We start from the raw sequence: 26,168 nt of genomic DNA, 5'->3' as shown, positions 1-26,168 counted from the left end.
CTTTTGTACGGAACATTGTAGACCATTTTTGATTGCATTTTCCTTGTGTATCACAGGGCGCCACAGAGAACAATGACAAAGTAGATTATTTGTAAGGGGGAAAGAAAAGAATTTGAGCCTGAGATAGGAGAAAACCCATTTAAAATAATCAATTTTAATACTCAAAACAGAAAAAGAACAAAATGGAATGGCAGGAGAAAATTCATTATCGGGATTTCAACACTGAACTCAAAAGTCCCACGCTTGCGATTATTCTCGTTGTGCTGACTTTTCTTCTCCCAATTTTTTTCAATCGCTTTTCTTACATATCCAGAACATAAATTCTCCGAATTGTAAGATAACTAGAATGCTCATAAAAAAAAAAAAATCAAAACCTCAGGAATCATGTTTTTTTTTTTACGCCCTATAACATACTATCAGAAGGATAAAATTTTAAATGGTCAAATAAAATAATGAAGTTAGAAATGATTTGGGTGCGTTACGTACCTACGTACCAAGAGGAAACGGCGAAACTTGAGTGTGATTGAGTAATAATTGAACTCTATTGGTCAGCGACATCTTATCGTGGCAATATTTTCGTCTACACAGTAGCGGAGCCAACTTATTCGGAACGGACAATGACATGTGAAATTCTCTCGCGTTAAGTGACGAATTGAAATTATGCTCTTATAACGACTCGTAGCAGTCACCGGTCATCAGTTAGTTAACAATACAAGTTTGACACATCTTCCCGAATCGCTACGCAAAGTATTTGAGATCTGTTTGATCTAAAAAACTTTGCATCACTTGCACCTTCTCCATGTGTCGGGTTTTACACCTGAAGCCTGGTGTGGCCAACCTGCATGGAAATGCGTCCAACCATGCACCAAGTTTCACGGTTTCCTCTTACAATTAGTAATTGCTTCCTTATGGAAATTGCGGCCAACTTATTACGCTATTTGCAGTATTATTACTATTACACGTTCTAGTACTTTCTACTGGGTACACTAGTATTTTCTGCAGTGTAAATTGTTGTAACAAGAGTTCGTGTTACAGTAAATCTTATCCGACAAATTTTTCTCTGTTACAGGGTCCTCCTCAAGCGGGGCAGCCGTTTAAATTCACGGTTGTAGAATCCTGCGACAGGATTAAAGAAGAATTCAGTTTTCTTCAGGCGCAATACCACAAGTAAGTTGTTTACCGTTTAGCGAATGAATTTTTTCTGGAAAAAGTTAATCTACTATACCGGTACACAACCAGGTCTGAATATCATTTCACAAACCCTCGAAAAATGATCTCGATTCTACACATGCAGCTGCGTTGAACGAAATGAAGAGAAAAAAAATGTCCAACGTTACCCGACAACTAATATCCTCTTCTCTCAACTTGTGTCCCTTTCGCCAAGTCTCTCTATTTCTTTTTCTGTACGTACGATCACCTGTCATCGCGACGTCGGGACTTGAAAACGAAATGCAATCTGCACGGACAACAGGACTGCAGAGCTTCTCGTCAACGTAAACAGTCCAGTGTCCGGTTCATTATTGGCAAACGGAAAACTCGTGTACATGTACACTTGAAAAAGTGGACTTGTCAGTTGTCGTGGGAAAATTTTTCATAGTTTTACGTTTTATGATGCCATTTCGAGCGAATTTCAATAATTTCATATTGTATAATACTGAATTTCATTCTAACGCGTTAATCTCAAAGTTGTCTAACAATAAATGCACTTTCACGCCTAAGATGATCTGGTAATATGAAATGAATCAGAAGGATTTGCGTGGACTAAACGTTGTTTGTTTCGATCATTTTGTGCCCTGGCCAAAACCGTTTTCCGTTTCTCTCTCGGACTGCAGGATCTAATCAGGAACTCTGATCAGGCTAGGCTAGGGTGAGGTAATCAAGTCGGTGTTCCAAAACCGTTTAACCATCTTCATCGCTCGTATTATCCGAATAATCTTGAGCATGAAGCCGACAGCGCCTCGCAATCAGTTCGATTCCATTGCTCAATTCACCCACGACAGATCCACGACGATTAAGTCACTCGCGTTTACAGCGAGGTTTGGCACTCCAGATCACGTCCGCGTACTTACCTGAGTATTTACGCTGGTTTATTATATCTGTGAGTGACGCACCCGCGTACATAGCGCTGGACAAGGAGCACGCGAAACGAGCGGATGTAATTATTTGCTCAACTGGCAACTGTGCACACAGGCGAGAGGTAGGGAAACTACAATGCTGCAGCTCCGGTGACGCGATGATGCAGGCTACGCGCACTACACCCACCACATTTCGAATACCCCTCTTTCCTCTCTCTCTCTCTCTCACTCTCTCTCTCTCGAGCAAACTCCGATACATGCACACGCGCAGGTATTCAAGCCACTATCGGCACACCTAGGCGTGTTTGCGTTTACTGTTCCAAATTTTGCAAAATTTCACACGGTCTGACGCGAAATTACCAATTCTCACGTGCAAGTTCAAATGAAGTGAAACTATTAGCAGATTGAGCTTTCGAATGCGCATGCGCGAGCTTCGTCTTCTTTTCATGCAGGCTGGCCACCTTAGGATTCACGTATAAAACGTGGCTAGTGAAGGCTACGCAGGTGGTCTGAATTATTTTTACTTTTTTATTAATCGTATTTCAAATATTCGACGTGATTCTCGAAGGCTTGGAAAACTTTTATCGTCAACTGACTGACGATTGACAGCTGTTACGAGTCGTCGTAAAAACATCATTTCAATTTGGCGCTTGACGCGACAGTCTTTGACATTTCCTGCTCCGTTTCGAGCAAGTTGGCGACCCTGTGTTGCAGACGGATATATCGCCACCATTACGATCTCGCCGACCAATTGAGTTCAGTTATTTCGCTGCGCATGCGTGGTTGGCTATTCACTCTGCACAGTTTCACCGTCTCCTCTCGGAACAAAAACCTGCTTGATTTAATTACGCGTCTTAATGTCCACGGATTTGGGTGACATATGTATTTTTATTTTTTTTTGCTGGAGATCCGGGAAATGCATTTTAGAATTTATGAATTCATTGATTTTCGCGACTCTTGTCGACCGATATATTTTCGATTGGCTATTATTTCGCGGATATGAAAACCGATCGTGATACTTAAAAACTCGAATTGCTTGTACTCAAAATTACTGGCTAAAAATAGCTCTCAAATTTGTTAATACATTTATAGCATACAAATTGTACCATAAAATACACAACATTATTTCTTACAAATTATGACAATTTGCATTTTTTAAAACAATTTCCAAAACTTCTTGCATGAAAATGAACACAAAATAAACTAAGCCGATAAGTTTAAGTAGTCTGCAGCTGCGAACGTTTGATAGCTTCCTTCCATCTTCAACATCGTTGATATTAAAAAAAGAATGTACTCATTCCTCCTTACGTTTTCTTTGCATAATTGATGAAGCAAGCAATGTATTAATACTTTCATTTTATGCCTCGTAAATTTCAATTTCATTCCTACTTTTCTAATTATTTTTCGAATCAATCTAGTTGGTTGGTTTGTAATTACCCAAAATGGAATAAAAAAAAAAAACAAAAACACAATTTAAAAACGTAAAGATATCAAAAATTATCGCAAGTGTAGAAAAACCTGAACCTAGGCAAACGGTTTTACTTTTTATTAAGGCCATAAACAAGATCGAGAATAATGTTCGATCTAAATTTCCGTTACCGCATTAAGACGTATCCCTCGTATGTATACAGATGTAAAAAAGAGCGAGCGAAGTTTGTACACTTGTTATAACAGGCAATAAACGTGAATGTGTTATTGCAAAAAGGAGCTCAAGTTATTCATGGGATTTTTATCCTGCATGTTTCAATTTCCTTCATTGTCGATTAAACGTCGAGTCGTAACTGCAGCCATTTTGTAATCAATCGAGTGGATAGAGACTGCTGTATCAATAAACTCTAAGAAAATGAACAAAAACGGTATCTCGATCATGCAACCGAATGAGGCACGTTGTTCCCATACAAACACTCAAATGTCTGGGTAAAGTCATACCACCAAAGTTTATCAAACTAGGTTTTTATTCGTGTAAAAGGTTGCTTGGTGCCACTAGCAGAATCACGCTCGATTTGCCATTAATTAAAACTTGCCCCAAAAAATCGAGACAGGTTCTCTTTTGCAACGACACCTTTCCGTGTAATGTATAACATTGCATAAAGTGTACGTACCTTTGTTAAGAATTTATTTGATACTCGCCGCTATAAATAAGATGCCATAATTAACGCGTAGAATAATAATGATTACCGAGTGCCTAGGTATTTATGCCGGCAAATAATGTGCCACTTGTGAACACTTTCTCAAAGGATTCGTACCGCTTCCTGTCTGGAATACTCTTGCCTATGGACGTGAGATAGATCTTTTGATACCCAACAAAACTCTTTCTCGCTCTCTCTCTCTCGCTCTCTCTCCACTGGGTACCTCGAGTGATGAATGAATTCTTCTTACCGTCCATCCCTTTCTTTTTTCCCTTTGTGTCACAGTTGTACCGCAACAAATTTTGCTCTGTTCTGTGTACCTTATATATAATATATCATTACACGCATCGGCACAACGTACGGATACCAAAAATAAATTCGATGTTATCTCAAAAGTTTGTTGTGCCGGCCTGTTAATGAAGAACATTCAAATTGTAGATCTTGATTGAAAATTAGTTAGGTAGTAGTTATCATTTACGATTAGTAGAACGTGTAATTTTTTTATTTTTTGATAATTCACCTTCCTTTAGTCGATCCCTCGCAATACTGTTGTAAGAATATACAATAATGGAAGAATTTTTAGTACATTACTTTTGCACGGCGAAACTTTTTTATTTGTAATCCTGGTCGAACTCTTTTAGTTCACGAAAATTTATTTCTCAGAACCAATGGAAGAAAGAAATGGGGAGTCAGAATTTTAGCAAAGCCAACTTTTTGTCACCCAAAAATTATGATGACAATACGCAGAATTAAATTTTTCATACATCTTCCTACTTCGAATATACTTACACTTTCAATGGTGTAAAATGAGATCGTTACACTGGATGTAGAAATTTTTTTTTGTATATGTTGTATAATATTGTATATCTTCAACGGCTGTTCAAGGGTAACATTAACGCGAATGTAGAAGCTCGTCGTAGTTTTACGTTTTATATAAAATGTTTACGTCGAATATTCACATCGTAGGAAAGTCATTGTAAAATCTTGTGAAAAAACATTTTACACTTATCGTTAACCTGAGAAAGAGGTACCGGTGATCGAGAAAATCATACGACAGTCTCGTTTTACATCAAGTATTTCCTAAAAACAAAGAAAAATTCGATTTAAATAAACAGCTGCGAATAACAAAAGAAGTGGAAAGACTAGCACACAAAGTTAAGGAGGTGCCTTGGCAGATTTTGACATTGACGTATATATCACCAAATATTCAAGTCTACGTGTTTCGAACGCAAAAAAGGGCTTAACAGCACCATTCTATACACAATTCTGAACAAAACCAATTTAACGCATTTTCAATTAACGCAGAATTAAAGAAATGACACGAAATCCACGAATTTACTATTTCGATTTCGTAGAATTCATGCCATTTCTTCATTTCTGCATCTAACGAAAATGTATTGGAGCGATTTTGTTCAGAATTGTATATAGGATGGGGTTGTTAAGCGATTTTTTGCGTTTGAGGTACATGGACTTTGATATTTGGAGATTTATATCTCAACGTCGAAATCGATCAAGGCATCTTCTTAAGGCTTTATACCGTTAGCAAAATAAAAAAATAATGACTTGATTAACAGAAAGTAAAATGAAATGGAATTATATGCAATATGCACGTACAGGAAAAAGTAAACACTGTAGAAAAACATAAAAAACAAAAAACGAATTAATCCAATATTTTCTCCTCAAACAGCCTAAAGTTGGAGTGCGAGAAATTGGCCAGTGAGAAAATTGAAATTCAGAGGCATTACGTTATGGTAAGCCGCCTCGAAAAAGACACGCACATACACTCCTGCAACGCAACATACTCAAGGAAACACATTACACTTATTCGTGCCGCGTGACTCCGTCTTTTCGAGTGAGTACTTGTGGTAACGTGGCGAAACACGCTTCCGGAACTTTCTGCAAGATACGTTGTCCACAAAAATAAATACCGAGTGGATTCTTTAGTTTATTCGAACATTTATCGTTGGTTCTTTCCGGTCACGGAGACTTACCATCTCATAGAGTCGAATTATCCCTTTACCCATTCAAGTGTGTCATCTCACGTACATGTAACTGCGTTCTCAACCATGAACAAACAGAAAAGTGTTTCGTCAATAATTACCACGGAGACGCAATTTGAAAAAAATAATTCAACGATGCGACGAAGATTTGTCTCGACGTGAATAAAAGCGAGTGCTCGCAATAAGAGAAAACGGAGTGCGCAATCGTATTCTTTTACATATCCACGGGCGAGCGGTTAACCACTCGTGAAGTCCGGTGTGCACGTTGCTCAAATTCACACGAAGTCATCCGAAGTCAGCGAAGCAACTTGAAGTCGCTTGACACTCATTGTCAGTGAAGTTAGTCGAGTCATTCAGAGTCATGTCTTTTTAAGTTTCTCGCAGTCAAGAAGTCAAGTGTAAGGTCAATCGACGCAGCGGTTAACCCCTCGCCTGAGGATAATGTATTAAGCTCGTAGCCTCTAACTACGTATTATTGCCGCATACGTGAAAGGCGTAACTGCACTCGCTACGACATACGGCCCGTGTTTAATACCGGGCACTAACACCGGCCGTGATAATATTTGTTCTCGCATCGTGGCTGCACTAATCGTGTGTTTAACCGCTTGGCTGTCCTCTCCCGTGTTATTATACCATACGAAGCTAAATTGTACCGCGACCCGACAAAAGCGCCAACGACCAAGTGATTTAACGCGTAGAATTCTTCATCTCTAATCTTTTTTCTACGCGCTTTTGATTTGTTTCTTCTCATCTTTTTTCCCTCCTCTTTTTATCTCCAGAGTTCCGCCAACTTATTTTATACACGTGTGGCGCTACCGCATGATTTATAGAAGTGACCCGTTGCGATTCACGTTGTTCTCTTGGTCGTGTAGGCGCTACTATCCGTACAGCTCCTGTGTACCCTGTCCTTTCCAAAGCTCGTAAAAAGATAGAGAGCGGATAAGTTGAGGGAGAGGAAAAGGAGAGGAGGAATTATAAAAAATAAATGCGATGACAACGCCTACCTATAATCAATCATTACGAAACAATAACTGCAGCGTGTATCTAATTTTCAGTTGATCATTTCGAGTGATTGGATTGAGCATTTTGTCTCCGTCTATGTGCAGTAGGATCTCTGTAAGTGTCCGCTCTTTAAGTGCCCGATTGTCCGACCTTCGGGGTAAGGATACATAACGGAAGTATTAATTTTTTTTATCAGGTTTCGAAGAATTTTTTTTCAGAAAACCCTGAAGCTTACAGGGCTTCTACTGCACAGATATATCATACAAATGACTTTGTTTTTTAGTTGGGCGTTGTTCTCTCGCTATATACATATGTACTACAAATATATGTGTATATATATATATATATATATATACACATATATACATATACATATATATATATAGCTTTTGAATGTCGCCTGCAGTATACTAATGTCCAGCTTACACGTGCAATTTCCTGCTTGTTCTGTCCAGTATTAAATTGGAGCTGGAGAAACTCGCCCAGGAGAAGACGGAGATGCAGCGCCACTACGTTATGGTGAGTTTAGCGCGAGTGGATTTCAATATCTACCTCGATTATATTGTTGCACAATTCGATAACTGGGGCTTTGTGGATTTTTATTATTTTTTTTTTCTTTTTTTATATAAACGGTATAAAGTATAACAATCGAGCCGATAAATTTAAACGTTTGAAAAAATTTAATTTGATTTTCAAATACGTTTTCAGTATCTAGACTTACAATTAAATATACTAGGGACATTTGTCAGATAACAAATTTTTTCCGTACCTAAATCTCTCGAATATATTTTGCATTTTTCATTACAATGCTGATTCAGAAAACGATACTGTAATTTTGCTCGAATTCATAAACCTAACCGTTTTGAAATAGCGTTGGACTACTTGTCTTTTAAAAATAAAATTGGCAATTTAATTACTCAGCTGATGTTCGTTAATGTCACAAATATACAATAGAAAAATTAACTACATCAGTTATCAAAGTTTTACGGGATCGTAAAAAAAAAAAAAAAAAAAAATGAGGGCATGAACATTGTTATTTTATAGAAGTAATCTAGTATTTTTTTTGCCAGTGACTAAAGATTCAGTAGTCGAAGTAATCGAATTGTATTTTTATGATTTATTGTCTTGAAATTACACCGCATTCTAGTTTGAAGTACATATGCAATTTTATTGGTGATGGGTACAGGCTATTTTTAATTGAATAAATGACTAAAGTATTAATAACGAATTCTATCAATTAATTATCAGTACAACTTACAGACACTGAAACATAAGTTTTTTCGCAAACAAATAGCAGTGGATGTTGAACTAAAAAATAAACTAAAATTTGTTAATTCATATTGACGATATCTGTTGTTATTGTTTATTGTTTCCCGATAGATCCGTCAATGGTTTTTTTCTTTGCCATTGTCGGACAAGTCTATGGGTTTGTATACCTAAAATACATTTGTACAGATGAATGCATCGCATCCCTGAAACGGTTCGGTTTTTGATCTCAAGGCAAGCTTTAAACGCGAAAATTGGAAGAGTTGGTAAAAAATGTCTTGTAATATACACACACAAACGGGCTTATTTTTGTAGCCCGAGAGTATCGGTATATCCACTGTTTCAAGTACGCCGAAGAAATAGATCGTCAATGATGCGGCGAGGAAAATGTGTATTTCCCCCGCGCCGTTTCTCGATTGTAAAAATTTAAACTTCCAGAGATAACCCTGTGCATATCTTGTACACTGGATAGTCGATACCGAACGTAGCTGTAAAATGGCAAGGTTATAGTAGGGGCAGACGGGAAGTAGATGATACCCTCTCAAGCATCGCGGTGTACGAGCAGATCTTTAAAAGTGTGTACAGTTTACGTACCAAATACCCGGCAGTGTAAAAGAACCAAAACGAAAGAAAATGAAAAAAAAAACAACGGATTCCTGTATCAGCTCGCCTGCAAACATCTAAACGAATGAGGGGCTCTCCTGACCGTATCCGTTTAGCTCACAAAGACTCGGTCCGGATCATTACTCGACTGAAAGTCGTCTCGGTTCTTCCTCCATTCGTCGTCGAGCACCTTCTTTTCCTCTTGCGTCTTTCGCAAACGGGTTCAATCGTCGTTATGGCTGTGTTATATACCGGCGAGGAAACTGCTTGTTTTCGAGATCTAGGCTAGGCTGGGTGACGCTATATAAGCGTATACTATGGAACAGCGATTCGCAGACACTGCTGCCGCAACATTAACCTTTTACGAGGCTTTCAAATAATTGCGTCTCTCTGTCTAAGATTTTACGACTCGTTGAAGAAGAAGAGGAAACGGTCGCCGCGACCCCAAGTATCCGTCATGAAGGGGCGTATAAGAAGAGCGAAACGGCGGTGGGACGCTGCTGTGTTTTTGAATCTTGCCAAAGTTTAAGCAGTTTCCGCAACTTTGAACGGTAGACCGTGTGCCCCGAGTTCCGGATCCCCTCCTCTCGGTATTCTTCACGAACGAGTTGAAACCCGAATTGCTTTACGATTGGCGACACCATATATTTCCGACTATTCTCTAGACCAAGCACGTTGGCCGAAAACCCGGGGAGTCGCGGCTAGTTGAGGATGTTTTCCTCGCACGGTTCCTGCGTGTAGTTGATAATACCGAAAGCGGAAATTGATCAGAAAAATTATTGCAAATGGGAGATAATTCGGTAATGCTAACGCCCAAGATTCTTCAAGAGCATTAATTCTCTCTGAGTATTAGCAAAATTTTGATGAAAACAGCTGCTGGCTTCAGCTTCACTTGACTTGATTCGAATAAGGTGCGCTGTCGATTCACACATTTTACTGAAAAAGTTGCTTGAAGTGACATTCCATGACATTTTGTGAAAATTGTCAATTAAAATCAGTTTTCAGTTGCAAAACTTATAGTCACATCTGTCAACAATATCTTCTTTGATCATGAAGTTGCGGATCCCTGCTATAATGTATAATTAATTGCTTTACAGTTAACTGAGGCATCATAATATCTTGTTTGCAAACTACCGATGCAGATGAAATGGCAATACGCCATAATTTTTAGTTGTGACAAGGCCAATATTTGACCAATTTTCACTAACCAAAAAATACCTATACCTGATGCTATTCATTAATAATTAGAAAGCGCTAACGTTTTTTGGACAGTTGTCTTTTTCACCATAGATTCCTTGCAAGTCATGTAAATGACGAGTTTAAGATTATACTTGTAAAATAAGAACTTGAGTTTTCTCAATTAAAATTTACGCGGTTCAATTTAATATTTCATGTGCATCACTCGTGAAATCCCTAGAATCGTATAAAATCATCTGAAATTTATAAAATTCTTGAAATCACACGAAGTATTCCGTAATACTGTGAAATCTGAAATCTCTGAAATAACGTGATATTCCTGGAATATCTATGAGATATCCTTCGGATTTATAAAAATGTCTGAAATCATATGAAATCTTTGAAATCGAACAGTGTTGAAATTTCGCGTACCTGTACAAAAACTGATAAGGAGTGGTTAACCCCTCGATTTCCAGCGTCTTTTACCGCCCAGTCAAATATATCCGGTGGGAGGATGCGGGGTTGATTGTGATTCATATCACGATTGCTTCTTCCGCGAGAAAATCTTCCAACCTCAACAGTTAACGGGGATGTCAGCGTATATTATATGTATACCGGTTGTAGCTACTCGTTGTTACATACCAACGCGATAAGATCTTTTCTCCTCTCAACGTCGTCGGTTTCTCGTGTCTCGCATTCTCTCTCTCTCTCTCTCTCTCTGCTTTTCTTCGTCTTTATTCCGATCAAAACGACGATGAATCCATTACTTTTACGGGTTGGATTACGAGATCAGATAACGATCTTGATTGGAGTCGTTCGATGGAGAAGGTTGTTTAACTCGCAGAGCAGCGTCGCGGCGTTCTTAGCTGCGTTGTTTAATTGAAAGAGAAAATCGAGCACCTCTCTCTCTCTAGCCGTCTCTCTTTCTCTCATAATTCTTCTCCAATTTATTTCGGGTCTAAAACTTTTTATCAAATAATCTTCCGACCACTCTGGTTTGTATTCTGTATAGTTGTGATACAATTGGATTATTGTTCACATGTTTACAGTAATTCCAGTACATACTGTTACGAGATGAAATTTATACGAGTGCCGAGTTCCTTCGTCCGCTTCGTATTTGACGTTAAACTTTTCCACGTTTTTCTCCGTCTTCAACTGTCCATTTTATTCTGTTACTCTTTGAGCCAATAGAGTTTGTCAAGTACGGTTAACCCACGCGGTAAATGGAATTCATTATGTTTTTTTCTATACCCAAGTCGTCCTCCATCAATTTTTTCAAATCAAGACTGACAGGGTATAAGAGTCACAGCCAAATTGCCTCATGGTTATCCGTAGAGAACACGCTGTCCCACAACGATTGTAAAGAAACCGCCCGTTTCTCTCTCTTCTCTCGCTCTATCTAGAACTTGGAAATAGCTCAAGTTCATGGGGTGGGTTACCATCTTGGACGGAGAAGTAAGATCTTGACGGAGGCCATTTTCGAACGGATGATTAACAGTCCGTCTTGATGGCCGCAGCGGCGAGGGGAGTCCATTAATTAAAAGCCAATTACTTTGAGGAGGCGAGAGTCAAACAGAGGAGGAAGAGGACGAGGACAAGCTAAGAAGCCAAGCGAAACGGAGCGACGAAAGGAGAGAGAGGAGAAGATGCGGGGGATCGGTACAAGATCTTGGGCAAGAGTATTATATATCCTTCAAGTGCCGGTAATGTTTAGAACTCTTAATAGCCAGCGCTTCTACATAATTTATTTGGTTCTTGCTTGATTAATGAGCCAGTTTCTCTCGGTCGTTTCATATTAAATATTCAGTGTTAATTATTACCATCCGTCACTCCCTCGCTCGCGCCCCTCTTGTAGTCCTTCACAATCGCGCGTCGCGTCGCTTCGCGTTTCGCTCCTACACCTACCTCGGATATTGTACCGTGTTGAAAAGACAATGAACCGTTTTTGGCTACTCAAATCGGTTACGTCTCTCTACGAAGCAATATATTGTACAAGACGAAGTTTCGTAAGTATCATTTTTCTCGATCTTTTCATTCGCAAAGTCGTCGCTTTAGGCAGGTATTTCTTTACTATTACGGTATAATAGCAAATTGAAACCACGAGTATGAATAATTACTAGAAATTTTGCACAGACAAATTGAAATACGTTTCGCAATGCTTCAAGTGTCATTTGCGTCACTAATTTTTTTTTTCCTCTTTATCGTTCGTATAGAAATTTATTACTCAATTACCGAATCTGTTTTTTTTTTCCAACTTTGAAGTCAAACAGGCTTAGATTCTTTTCTCGTACAAATACCGTACCAAGACAAGATGGTTTACTCGAATTAGCATGCCACAGTGTACGCGCTTATTTTCCTTAAAGAACCCTCCGTGTCCCCGGAGGGAACAACCAAACGCAGCATCTATCTAGCTAAGTAAACAAAAGTTAGCAGGGTGGGTGGATTAACGTATCGGGATTGTATCCCTACGGTGTTGAACTAATTTTGCGAAATAAGATTATAAGGATTTATAGGGGAGTGCCACATTAATCAATTGGCAAAACGTGCTTTATTTCTTTAGTTAAAGAGGATATTTTTAAAAAACACGTTTCTGATCATGTATGAAAATTTTCAGATGGGTATACTAATTTTTGAAAAAGATTATTAATTTTGAAATAAAATTCTTTGGATTTTAATCCAAGCAATCGTCACCAAGTTGATCGTTAAACGCTTGATTGTGATTTTCGTCGGTTTATTTACGCGAGAGAGATTTCTAGCGCACATCGTACCTGTTACGCTGCGACAGATGGCGCCACCTGAGCGAGGCGTCTCGCTTGCAAAGTGCACCGGAGCCAAGAAGAGGTTCGCCAGGGCATTTTACACATCTTCGACGTGTGCATGAGTAGTAAAACCGGCGTTACACGTTGCTACCTCCTTCTCCTCGGAGTAGAGGCAGGCAGGCACGTAGAGCGTACCGACGCACGCTGTCGCGTTATGGTCGTTAAGTAATAAAATCTGTTTACTGCGGCACGACGATAGAGGTGGAGGTGCGCAGTTGAAAGCCGGAAAAGTGGAGACGAGGAACGCGGAACAACGCAGCGACGCCTGCTCGTGTACGCACAGGCTACAACCGACCCTAAACGCTCGGTCGGTATGGCTGTAGAGCTGCGTAAACCCCGGTCGTAAAATCGGATGCTGCAAGGCCTCTCGAATCCCTAGAGGGGAAAACTCACGCTCCTCGAGCCGCGGGAGATCCTCGGATCGGTACGATATTTCCTCCTCGCGCACACCGCGACACGCTGGGTTATATCCGTATGCAACGTGAAAGCTGCCTCCGACAGACTCTCGCAAATGGGTATAACTACGTCCCGGAATGATCGCCCGAGCTGCGAAACTGCAACGCGCGTAAAACGGCACCGCGTATGTGACGCGGTCATTTGATTCCACGACTGTATGCTCTTCTAACGGCGGGTATATATACGGGATACGTTAGTGGCGCAATGTTTAACGAAGTGTGCGGCATTCGCGCGCCTAGAAGTGTGCGAGGTTATTCGTATGCTTTTTATCCGTGCCGTATCATTTCGTCACCGTGTATCATATTCGACAGCGTATCCTGCGCGTACGCTATAGAATTTGATATATGGTGGATCGTGCTATCGGGGCGAAGGAAATTATGGTTCACTTAACATGGTAGGAGGTATACGGCTATCGTGAAATGTCATCGGCGTTCCGAGTGCTTTTTTTTCTTCCGTATTTACTTTTTTTTAACTCCCTAACGGAGCTTAGAAGGTTAGATTCTTTTCGGTTGCTGGTCTAGGTTTTTTGTGAGAGAACGCGAGTGAAAATTCACTATTGGCGTGAATATATATAATTTTATGCGGGTGTATGGAATCGAAATTATTATTGTATGTTTATTATGGTGTAAAAAGAGCAAATGGTTTCTATTCATTTTTATTTCTGCATTCTCGATTGATAACTTTTCTAATTTGTGGTTTGCCAGGGATTACCAGCTCTTTTGCTTCGAAGACTTATCGTCCATTCTTGCATGGTCATCGGTAAAAATGAAATTTCACAAATGAAGTGGTGTTAAAAAATTCCTCACCGCAGAAACGAAAAATGTACTAGAATAAGAGCTCTTTGATTGGTTCAATTGAACCTACTGCAATTTAAAATCCATGCACGTCGATCACTCGCCTCTCGTTCTGACAGGTACGCTTATCAAAATTCCGACCTCTTCCACACTCGACATTTCATTTCGTATAATTACTACATGAAACTCTTGTAAAAGACCTAACTAATAATTTCTCCCGGCGCATAGAATGGATTCGTATCCAATTACATTGTCACAGAACGGTTTAAAGCTGAGAACCCCTGACCGTGGAATTAGTTAAGCGCTTGATAGCCCTGGCTTGTTACACACGATGTAGGTACCTATGTTCCCAGCTGCAGAGCGGAGAAACCGGTCTGTCGTATTTTTATTTCACCTTATTCGGTTGCGTTTGTGTATCTTATTTTCTTTCTCGTTTTCTCGTTCCTTTCTTCTTCCTCTCGCCTCTTTCCGATTTGGTACCGCACCGAAGGCTAACTCGTCGCTTCGTCGTTCCCAATCGACCAACGCTATCAACTTCAAAATGTCGGATTGGCAGGGCAAAAGTGTTGACGCAACAACACAAATCGTTCGATTAAATAGAGGATCCACAGTTTTCTCGGAATTGAAATTGGAAAAAATTTTTATCCGCAGGATAAGCGGAAACACGAAACACTGCCGAAGTGTGTATGGAAATATATTTTTCGCCGGCTGACAAACGGAAATTGGCAGATTCAATTTGCCCGACGTTATTGTATTTGTTATTCATTTTTCGGTTCAATCACAAAATGTGAAAAAAGTTTAAAGAAATTCTCCAAGACTGTATTATTGCCGGCTAGGTGAATCAATTTTTTTCTCGCCGAGTATTATAATACGCACCAATCCTGTCAGCCGACACGTTAAACTTGCAGCGTGGCTGCTGCCATCGATCGAGAAGAAAACCTGCGTCGAAATTTCGTCACGTATTTCGAATCCACCTGCACGTTCCGTCGCGTCGCGACGCGGCTCGCAGGACGGATATTCTGCCTGCCATACGTTTCCAATTTAAATATCACCATTCTCTTCGTCGGTTGTTACGCCGTTGTTCGTCGACCCGTGCGTGAACGCGTATACACAGGTATAATGCACACACGTACGGACGAGCTGGACGAGCAATGCCAGACGGACGTTAATCGCGTAACCGAAGCCGCCTGCGGCTGTCTCTAGATTGCCTCCGTCCGTTCACCCGGTAAAATTGGCATCGATAGAAATTACTCTCCCCGCGGAGATGCAACCCGAGTATATACGTCATCCACATGCGCGTGTTTTCGTATATATTACCTTCGTGTATGTGTAACTCGGGGTTACACGCCGATCGGCGGAATTACCACGACGGCTAATACGTAAGAAATTGAATCCCGATGCAGGATCGAGGAGATCAGGAGAGCCCAATCTTGTAGTTGAACGAATTCACTTTCGATGCTTGAGAGATGGTTTATTGTGTATCGAAGCATTGAAATGGAAATAAGATATTCAGAGGGACCCGGTATTGTTTGGTAATTACAGTTTAATATCACTTATCGTACGTGTTTTGTGCGGTCGATTACAAATGCATACGCGTAATCGGGTCGGCTATTAAAGTCGATGATTTTCAGGACTCTGGCACGTCCGAGTCTCTCTGGCTGTAATTGCTGGCATTGTTATCGTAATATGATGTCGAAAGGCATGGTGGTTTAACCGTCTAGAAATCTATCTATAACGCGCAGTCGTCACGTGGCGGTAATCTCTTGAAATCGTGTCGCTCTGGGGGTCCCCGCATATGTTACGAGGGTTTCTGTTGGGCAAAATAAGGTTGGTTGCTCAAAAATTGATACTTTTTATTATTTCTCGTTGCGATATAGTCTTGTGTACATTGAGTGTTACAAAATTATTGTATTCATCAACTGCCAAGATCTTTTTCAAATTAAGATAAGGATGATTCGTTTCAAATCGCTTCAAAAATGGTCAAAGATCGACTTCACTCTACGATAACTCATTTTGTTCTGAAGAATAATTTCTACAAACTAACCGAAGTCTTTTCTTCTCCGGTTGTCAATTCAACGTCGCCATTTGTTGATCATAATAATAGCCGATGCAATATTGTAAAAACAAATATTAACGGTGAGAACGTGAAATAAGGCGCTTCAGCGACTTTATAAAACATCGTTTCTGTATTTTTAAATAGATTTTCGCAGTTCATTGACGTAATAATTTGATAAGAATTCAATTTGCTGCGTCGCGATAAGATTAATGAAAACTACCGATTTTCAAGTAATCAACCCGCTCAACGATTACTTTTCAACGTTAACAGCGAAAAATTAACGAGAGACTACTGTGGATTATTAATGAGACTTATGACACCAATGTCTCCCCCCATCACTCTGGCTAACCCAGCATGCCATATGTAATAATATGCGCGCGGTGCATGCAAATATTCGTTGCCCTCCGAATGAGATTGCACGATGAATACATACGTTATACATTTATACACACACAGTTACACGCTAGCTTGAGACTTTTCACGAGTGTTTGTCTGTACGATCTTTTCTCCACTTCTGATCACCAGATTAATACAATGCTAATATTATTATTCTTAATTTACAGTACTACGAGATGTCCTACGGATTGAACGTCGAAATGCACAAACAGGTGAGATATGTCTACAAATTTTTACACATCTGCGACACACGTTGCAAGACGGATTTTATTCTATACTCGTTAAAAAATTTCAATTATTTTTCTTACGGGTTACATGTCTTTTATTTTGGTATTGAAAATTTCTTGGTAAACAATCGAGCCACGAGAGAAAAAAATATATACGTATACACATAGTTGTAATATATATTTAAATAAGCAAATGTGTATAACGAGGTGGGTTTTAGATAGGTATACAAATATACTGTTGAAAATATTGGGGTCTAACCGCGAGACATCGAGACGGACGAACGATGATCTGTCGCGTACAGTTTGGCCTTTTCGTTGACGACGTCGTCGTCGTGTCTACATATATATTTTAATCGAGTACCACTCAAAACTTCCAAGCACGTTTCGCTCGGGTCTGTATACATAACCATATATATAGTATCACGATCCGCGTTTCTGTTTAAAGAATCTTACGAGCTCAAGATCGTATGGGACGAGTGAAACTTGGGAAAAACGCTGTGACAAAATACTGACCGTAAAATAATTGTTTGTTATCCACTTTGGTCGATTTTACCGGGGAATTGATTATTGATTTTTGACGCGTGATTTGAATCTCGACGAAAATAAATTCTAACGTTTAATAATGCGAAACGCCATTGCAGGCGTACACATACCTGTGATATTATACCTACAAGGAAAGTCAGCTGTAAAGAATTCGGATACTTCGAATAAAGAAAGTTGGAGACTCGTTGAATGCATGCGTATTAGACACTAATAATTAGGAGGACGTGAAACAATTTTATTCTACTCCGAAGAACATTTGGATCGTTTTCAGATCAAAAGATACGGGCTACAGTGTTGAAGTCTTTTAGGCTTGTAAAGGTTTAGTGCAGAGAAAAAAATCATCATTTATTTCTAATCAGAAACCTGGCAGTATTTCGTTAGATACTGCAAATATGAAATTAGGATAAAGATACGTAGAAGAAGAAAGGTATGATTTTGAGAATGACGATTGAGATCTGGAAAGAAATTCGTAGCTCAAGACTCTGTGTTGTGTATAGAAATTACAATTTCCATTGGAAGGATGCTTTTGGCGAATTTAATGTCAGAGGTAAAATATTCGAATAGCCTCGAAAATCCCAGAGAATTAGGAACCTCTTTCCTTCTATTTCGGTGAAATAAAGAAGTACATATGTACACGCCTGTATAAGAATAAGAAAGGGCAAATAAGGGAAAGAAAGCAAGGTATATAGAGGTGTGCGGGGTAGCGAATGCAAACGTAACCATGGCGATGGTGGTTGGGTCGGGCGAAAGGTAACGTCATTTCATCTTCTCAGCCAACACTTGGCCAACTTCACCGGGAAAAGCCAATGGGGCTTAATTCTAAATAAAAAGACGGGATCAGGGTGGTAAGGAGAGGGCTGGCGCAACTCGCGCGTCTCTTTTCCGGATTAAGGCGAATTATCCCTCCGGGAGTCGTAGGCATTGAATAAATATGTAAACAAGCTAATAATATGCAAATAAGACAGCGGGATCTTTAATTGGATAAAACGCTAAAACAAAAAAAAAAAAAAAAATAAACGGAAGAGAAAACAACCGAAAAAACAGAAAAATTAAGGAAAGACACAGAAGTTCTCGGCCGAATGAAAATCTTGGACGAGCTTACGAGTATATGTAATACAGTCTAATGTTTCGTGTGCGACGCTGCAGAGGAGGTGTGTTAGTGAAATCATGCTTGGCACGATTCGAGAACGAGTGGCGTGTATGTTACACGTATCGAGAGGCAACGGTGAAACTTAGCTGGCTGATTGCGAGTGTGACCGACTACGCATGCGCAAAACAAGGCAATATTTACGTGCGCTAGGCAGGATCGCCAACTTAGTTGAAATTGGAAATCTGACGTCGAACTCTCCCTTGTCAAGTGGCGAGTTGAAATTACGTTTTTGCGATGACTCGTAGCAGTAGTTAGTCGGCAGTCAGTTGACAATCAAAGTTTAGCAAACCTTCACGGATTAAGACATCGATTATTTGAGATTTGTTTAAGTGAAAAAAAAATTGCGTCAACTAGCTTACCGACCGCCAGAAGCCACGTTGGACGGCTGAAGCTCGAAGTGGTTAGCCTGCATGAAAACCCGACAAAGTTCGCGCATGTGCAACAGAACCCTGCATCTGTATCATCGTTTCGTCTCGGTCGGTACATGTAACTACAGTCGACGCAGCTTAAAAACGAATTGAAATTCACGGTACGAAAGACGAAACTCTGACGTTGGCATGAGAACGAGACTGAAATAAAAGAAATTCACGTAGAGAAGGAGAAGAGGAGAAAAAGAAACGAGAAAGTAAAAATTGCTTTCACAAAGGGGCAGGATCCGAAGTGCACAGGTTAATTTGAATATAGACGACCATCCGGGGCCGTTATATTCATTTTGGAGACTTCTCTTCCTTCGCCGCCCTCCCGGGATGGATATACGGCAGTTTGGAAGCTTTTCCCTGATCCTGCGGAGCCGTCGACGCTTTGAGATTTAGAATTTCCACTTGAGACTCGAGTAAGCTTCTCGGATATGGATTGGCAGCTATGGAGGCGGAGGCGAAGAGAGACACGGTTTGAGGACGTACTATCCTCTGCACATATTGCATTCTCGGCTATACGGATGATCGCGAGCACCCACCTTCTTTTCTTTGCCCTTCTTTCGATCCGCCATCCCGCATATAATACCGCTCCATACTCATTTCCGCGAAATTATGTCACCGACACCTACCCATTGCGGTATGACGCTCTTTTGCCTCACCGTTTGAATGTAGCTAGGTTACTCGGCGTTTTTTTTTGCTCATTTTGAAATCATAGCGCCATCGTCGTCACCTTGAATGGGTTACGTTACATACGAAACGTCGACTTGCCCGATTGTGTTCGCGTTTTTTTTTTTTACGCTAACGGGACAAGTCTGTAAAATTGATAAGGTTCTCTGTCCTAACTGTACGATATTTTATTGTTTTCTAACCTAACTTAACCTTGAAGCAGTCGTTACAGAAATGTTTTTGAAAAAAAAAAAATCACGCTTTTAGAAATGTCGAAGTACAGAAAAAAGGTTAAATAAACCAAATCTGCTCGTCAATTATGGCGAAAGATGTGTTTTTTTTTTGATTCAATTAAACATTATTCCACATCAGGAAGTAAAATGTTGTTCGGAATCAAACTTTTTGTCGAATCAAATTCAAGCCATTTCTCTGAAACAAAAAGCTTTTCTTTTCTGCCATATTTCGTCGCCGTATCTGGCAAAGTATAGAAATCCTTGCTCCGGTTGTACATGAAATTCATGACAATGAAGATCGATAGCGTCACGTTTCATGAAGAAAAAGCATGTTTTACGTAAGAAAATCTCCGTCTGCGCCATACGTATATTCACGAACATATGTTTTCGTCGATGGTAAATAGATGCATTCACATACGTGTATTACATATATAAACGTACACGAAAGGACAAAACGCAGGGTGCGTAACTGATTGAAATATTCGAGGCAAAGGTTGTGGATGGTGGAAGGAAAGAGTGGCGTAGTGTCGGGTACCGCCTTTCGCGGGTGCGAGAGGAAAAATAAAAGAGCGGTTAAACACAATAATTTGGACCCCGAAGGAGGAGCGCGCCGCGTTCTGGTTCCCTGGAGCAAATTATAGGAGGGACAGGAGGAGGGGTTTGGGGGCCTTTCATTTCTCGTCCCCTGTTCCTCGTTCCACCTTCTCTTCCTTTTTCGTTATCCGTTTTTCGTTACGCGCCTCGGTACTGAAGAGGAGGAGAAAGTCAAGGGGATAAATAGCCAAACCTCTCCGCCCTCTCTAATTCTCGCAGCTCTCGCTCTCGCCTCATCCGTTATCCACCCCTTTTTCTCTCTCTTTTCTCTTTTCCGTCCCCTCGACCGACGTGCTACGAATAATTCCCATGCTTATTGAATATTTAGCAGCCGTTGCCAACCCGTTATTTCATTTTTTTCATCTCCCTTCTATTCTTCTTCTTTTATTTCTGCTTTTCTCCGACCGGATACGGGATTCAAATCGTAAATCGGACCGCGTGTCTGATAATACCGAGATACACTGCGACGAGCTGCGTCTACGTTTTTTATCACCGGCGATGAGAGAAGGCGCACATACCTATCTGTATACATAGTAACTATGTGCTATATAGCTGTATAACTATGTAATATATATTCAGATATTTTTCGTTCAGCTTTGTCGCACCGTCAAATCGATCTTCACCAGTTTGCAGCCTTCAAATTGCTAATTAAACGTCGAAATACACGTTTATGTATACTCAATACATGTGTACACCTTCAACTCTTCTATTAATTCTTGTATAGATCGTGAGCCAAAAATCTGGACTCGTTATCACGGTGTGTACAGAGTCGTTTTGTAAAGTACATTTATGAATCCACTCTGCTTTTTAATTTTCGGTTTATTATTCCATAATTATTTCTGAATCTCTCTCGGAAATATGTAAAAGTTAATTAAACTGAAACCGTCAATCAAACATACTTCAGTTTTGATTTTATACTTTTTACTTCACTCACAATAATTGATGATTTTGTTATGAGAAAGTCAACGAAAAGAATACAAAGCGACAGTGTAGCAAATTTGTTTCACTGGTAAAGGTAAAGATGTTGATAATAATTGAAGAAATTACCGTACTTTGCATGCGTGTTTTGTTCAATTTTTTAATTATTATATAACTCTTGGCGACTGATTCGCGAAGACCTGAAATTCCGGCGCACTCGCGTTCCGTTTAAAGACGAATTTAACCCGTAGATCTTGCCGAAGGCTGTAAATTAAATCCAGTCATTTGTAAATTAAATCACGTCCAAGGAAAGAATGAAAAGGAAAAAAAGTGATGTACAAATGAATGAATGAAAAGATTGAAATGTTCGTGCGGGAAGTTAGTTCCGTCAGACTTTTTACGCACTGTAATTTTTGCTTTCTTTTTATCGTGTACTCGTTACCGAAGTACAAAGCACCGACCTCTCCGCGCTTCGAAACACTTCATAATTATAAATTCATCGCTTAATTTCTATTCACCGAGTAAGCAATAACGATGTGTTTCATACGGTAGATGAACGGGTTTGATCCATAAATTAGATAACTCCAGAAGCTACAGGTATTGTATTTAAGAATGGTAGTCCAGTATGCACGGAGAGGAAAACTTTTAGGGTTAACCAGGCATATTTCATATTGATACCGAACACGTATACAATGTGATTAGTGGCATATAGTTAAAAACGGCAACTCGTATGGAGACTCGAGCCGATAGAATATTTTTAAACTTATACCAGAGCCGTGGTTCTTTTAGACAACATGGTATTGCTATCGTACCCACACGTTATGTTTGGTACGGTTACAGAACCTATACTTAGGCCATGAGTATGGTTATAGTATTGCCAAGGTAAGTATGCAACGTGTTCATCGTCAGTGACAGTTAGAATTTTGCAGAAGGTTTGTTTGAAGAATAAAAAATTAAATGAGAAACAAAAAATAATGCGCTAGATTGTAAAATAGTAGATTAACGACTTTTTTTATTATCGACATGTTAGGAAGAGTAGGGTAAAGTTATTATTCCTTACTAATCCCTCAAAGCACGCAATGGGGAGCGCTCTGACAAGGGTTTATGTGTAACCGTTGCTATGTAATGCAGTTGGATTTTATTGGCACGTTGCTATTTATATTTCACCAAATATCGGTACATAGTTACAAATTCAGGTTATGATATTGGACACAGAATTTCTGAGATATTCATGCGAAATCTTTTGAAATTGGTATGATTAGAGAGGCAGAAAGAAATGCGAGAGCATTTTACAATTAGAGCTGAAATCATGGTACAAAATATAAAAGAACAAACCTCATGGATCGGATGACGGCATGATGATTTAGTCATGTTGGCATAAAATGGCTCATTTATTTGATTCGGAGGTTCATACACGTTAATAAATACCTGTACACAAATAACAGCGATAAAATTGCGTTTACTCTATAAGGTGTCGTTCGTATAATAGTATATCAACGTTTCAGCACTACGTACGTATGTATATTATGCACCGTTTTACGCACGCGAGGTGCGGCGTCGATAATAATCGAACGATTCGAGACAGCAGAAATTTGTATACCATGTATATACACAGTATATGAGGTATTCCACGTTAAAGAATTGACCCTGACATTTGTTATTTTGATCACACAGTTTTCGGGTGATGCTATCACATCTGAAAATCCTAAAAAAAATTATTTTTCCTTTTTTGAATTCTTTATTGTTGGTTTTTTAGCATGTTGGCCATTGGTCCGGGAAAACCTCCCAAGTCAAGGTACTCGAAAAATAGTCGAGAAAGTGAGAAAAAAGTCGGAGAATTTTGTGGTGGTGTGAAAAGAAAAAGAACAGAGCTTACCTTACGAAGAGGCAATATTTTGAGAATAAATTTTCTCATTTCATCATTTAATAGATCACAAACTATTTTTAAATACCGATTGATTCCGAACTTTATTTATTCGTTATTCGAATTACCACTAGTGGTTTGGATTATAATTAGGAAAAAGTTATAACTCGGTTAGAAAATTTGATCGACTATTTTTAATAACCATCGTAATAGTTTTTGAATTTTTAAATTAATCCTAAAAATAACCCAATTTATTGTCAAAAATTGAAAATAAAAGTATTCCGTTTTCAATTTGAAAACTCTTGCATACATTTCAGAGCGTCAGAACGAGTTTTACTTTTTATGACCTATGGCGATGAGGAAAAAACATTCATTTCGGTGGAAGATGAATTTTTTGAATTTCAACGAATATCTACATTTTTAGACCTTTTGGATACAAACAGGTACTTGTAAAAATATCGGTTTCTCTTATCGGTCTGTCCGACAGACTCCCGACACGATCTCTAAAACAGCTGACAACGAATGTAAATTTATATTTGGAATTCACACGACTCGATATTCAAATGATGAGCATGAAAAATTTGGCAATGTACCGTTTCACTGAACGTATGCTTTTGTTCAAAAAAAAAAAAAAAAAACATTCACAATCTCAATTTCCGACACATTCCCGCAATGAATTATAAATGAATTGGTTTGTGAAGTAATGAAGAATACCGAAAAAAATACTATATGGCTTGATTCTTTTTATTTCAATGGATATTCTATTTTTAAACTAATTTTACGGGATACAGCTCGGAATGTATTATAGTAATAATCACACCTAATCGAGACAGTTGACCTCACAAGCTACTGACTGTTTCAATTTCGGCAGTTTCGACCTCGTAACTGAGTACATAACCCCAAAACAACATCTGTCGATGTATATTCTTATCCAATTTACCATTAAAAGAGGTAAAAATAGAAAGAAAAAAAAATGTGTGGAAAGAAAACATACTCCTACTCTGAAATTCAAGCTAGAGTCTTCAAATTGGAACCTAAATATTTCCATTTTCCGCCTTAAAAATATCAATTGGTTAGTTTTTTAGACTACGATAAAAACAGGCTGTACATTTAATTTTCTTTTTTTTTCTTTCAATCGTTTGGAGGATTGTCATGTGTTGTATTGTCAGAGAAAAAAATGTTTGTTAAAAAATTAAAATATCGAGTTGGCATGGAATACCCCATACGTACCTATAGCGCATGGTCTGCTATTCGCATCCATATTGTATGTATGTATATTTATTCGACGCGCGACCCCCCCCCCCCCCCGGCTTATAGCTGATTATTCATTATTATATTATTGGCATTCGGTCGAGCGTGTCGCGTGCGCGCATAAATGTTTGGGGAACCGGGAGCCGTGTCCTAGTTGTGTACATATGTGGTATCGTCCGGTGGCAGCTACTGAATGCGTGTGTAAATACCCACTATGTATAGTCAAACATCGAACGGCGGCCCTGAGCGGCAATGTGCAGGTTGGTATTCGGACCTTTGCCTGTCGGCCGACGCGTCGGTGTTCAATCCGGGGTGCAGCTCTGCACCGGATCAAAAAAAAAAAAAAAACCATTTCCCTTTCAATTTTGTTGTTTTATTCATTTATTTAGTTTTTTTTCCTTTTTTTTTTTTATCCGTTTCCGAATAGGAGGTTCGAAAATCAGAGGACTTTGGTGCGGTTTTTGATTTTTTGATGTTTGATTTTTTTTTTTTGCTTCTTTTCAGTTCTCGATTCGGAAAATCTGATAGTATGTATTGAACATACGTACGTACGTACGTAGGTAGGTTTATATTGTGTTGTATTATATCTATGCAACGCATGCGGTAGGTAACCGATTAATTAGCGCGGTAGATGTTGGCAGTATAAATGCAAAATATCTCCTAACGTGGAGTGATTCAATTCGTTTTGTTCTCTCGGTTTACGCCACGTTTTATATTTATCGTTAGTCATATTGTATATTCGTAGTCGCAGCGTTTGGTTTATAAAATTATTGAGGAAATTTTCGTGGCTAATCTCGCAAATTATTGATTTTCTTGGCTAACTTTCTAGTCTAACACAACGCGTTCTTATACCTGTAATATTCATCGATGGTTCGAAATTGAAAAAAATTTGCGAAAAATCAGAGAATATCGAATCAAAGATATCTTCATCAAATCTGGCTTCGAATTTCATTCGTTGAACCTTCGCATAATTGTCCAAGAATCCTAATTCGTATTTCGAATTTCTTTTCGTCACTGTGAAAAATAGTACAAAGTACGGTGCACAGGTTCTCGATAACGTGTACAGCAAAAAAAAATAAAAAAATTCCACACGTTAAAAATCGTGAGAACTTGACAAAATTAGTTTAAAAAATTTGCCGACAGTTAAATAATACATAGTATAACGATTCTGCAGGGCCTTGATATGTCGTACGTTGACAATAAAGAGAAAAAGAGAAAATGGTTGGGGCAATGAGAGAACGCGAAAGGGATATATCCTCGTCAAGTGGGCTTCATGAATATATCCGCTGCAGAGTCGCGCAGGTTGGTTGGTCGGTAAAGGGTTGTCGCAGGATTGGGGATTATATATTTTTTTTCACCCGATTCGGCCCCCCTCCCCCCCTCTCCGCGCCATTTTCCCCTGTTCATTTTTCTTTGCTTTTGTACTCTCAGTTTTTTTTTTTTTTTTTTTCATCATCAGTTTTTACTCTGTCTGCACTCGGCTCTGCGCTGCAGCGTCCGATCGACGATGAGCGTCCCGACGGTGCGGCTGCTT

At 39.3% G+C, this 26,168-nt stretch overlaps 1 protein-coding gene across 8 annotated transcripts in view; it reads left to right on the top strand.

Moving 5' to 3' along the window:
- LOC107225766 (protein groucho) overlaps positions 1-26,168 on the top strand; it is a 138,607-nt gene that overhangs the window by 67,141 nt on the left and 45,298 nt on the right. For 4 of the 8 annotated variants that reach the window (XM_046743960.1, XM_046743959.1, XM_046743957.1 and 1 more), the window contains exons 2-4: positions 1,070-1,167; positions 7,662-7,725; positions 16,940-16,984. In XM_046743960.1, the coding sequence (XP_046599916.1) occupies positions 7,705-7,725; positions 16,940-16,984 (66 nt within the window). In that variant the 5' untranslated portion in view covers positions 1,070-1,167; positions 7,662-7,704. Of the gene's footprint in view, positions 1-1,069; positions 1,168-5,891; positions 5,956-7,661; positions 7,726-16,939; positions 16,985-26,168 lie in introns of all 8 variants that reach the window. The other 4 variants (XM_046743958.1, XM_046743956.1, XM_046743961.1 and 1 more) reach the window with 2 other exon arrangements.

Source organism: Neodiprion lecontei, chromosome 6 (assembly GCF_021901455.1).
Source record: "Neodiprion lecontei isolate iyNeoLeco1 chromosome 6, iyNeoLeco1.1, whole genome shotgun sequence".
Taxonomy (NCBI): domain Eukaryota; kingdom Metazoa; phylum Arthropoda; class Insecta; order Hymenoptera; family Diprionidae; genus Neodiprion; species Neodiprion lecontei.
This window is presented reverse-complemented; position numbering and strand designations above follow the sequence as displayed.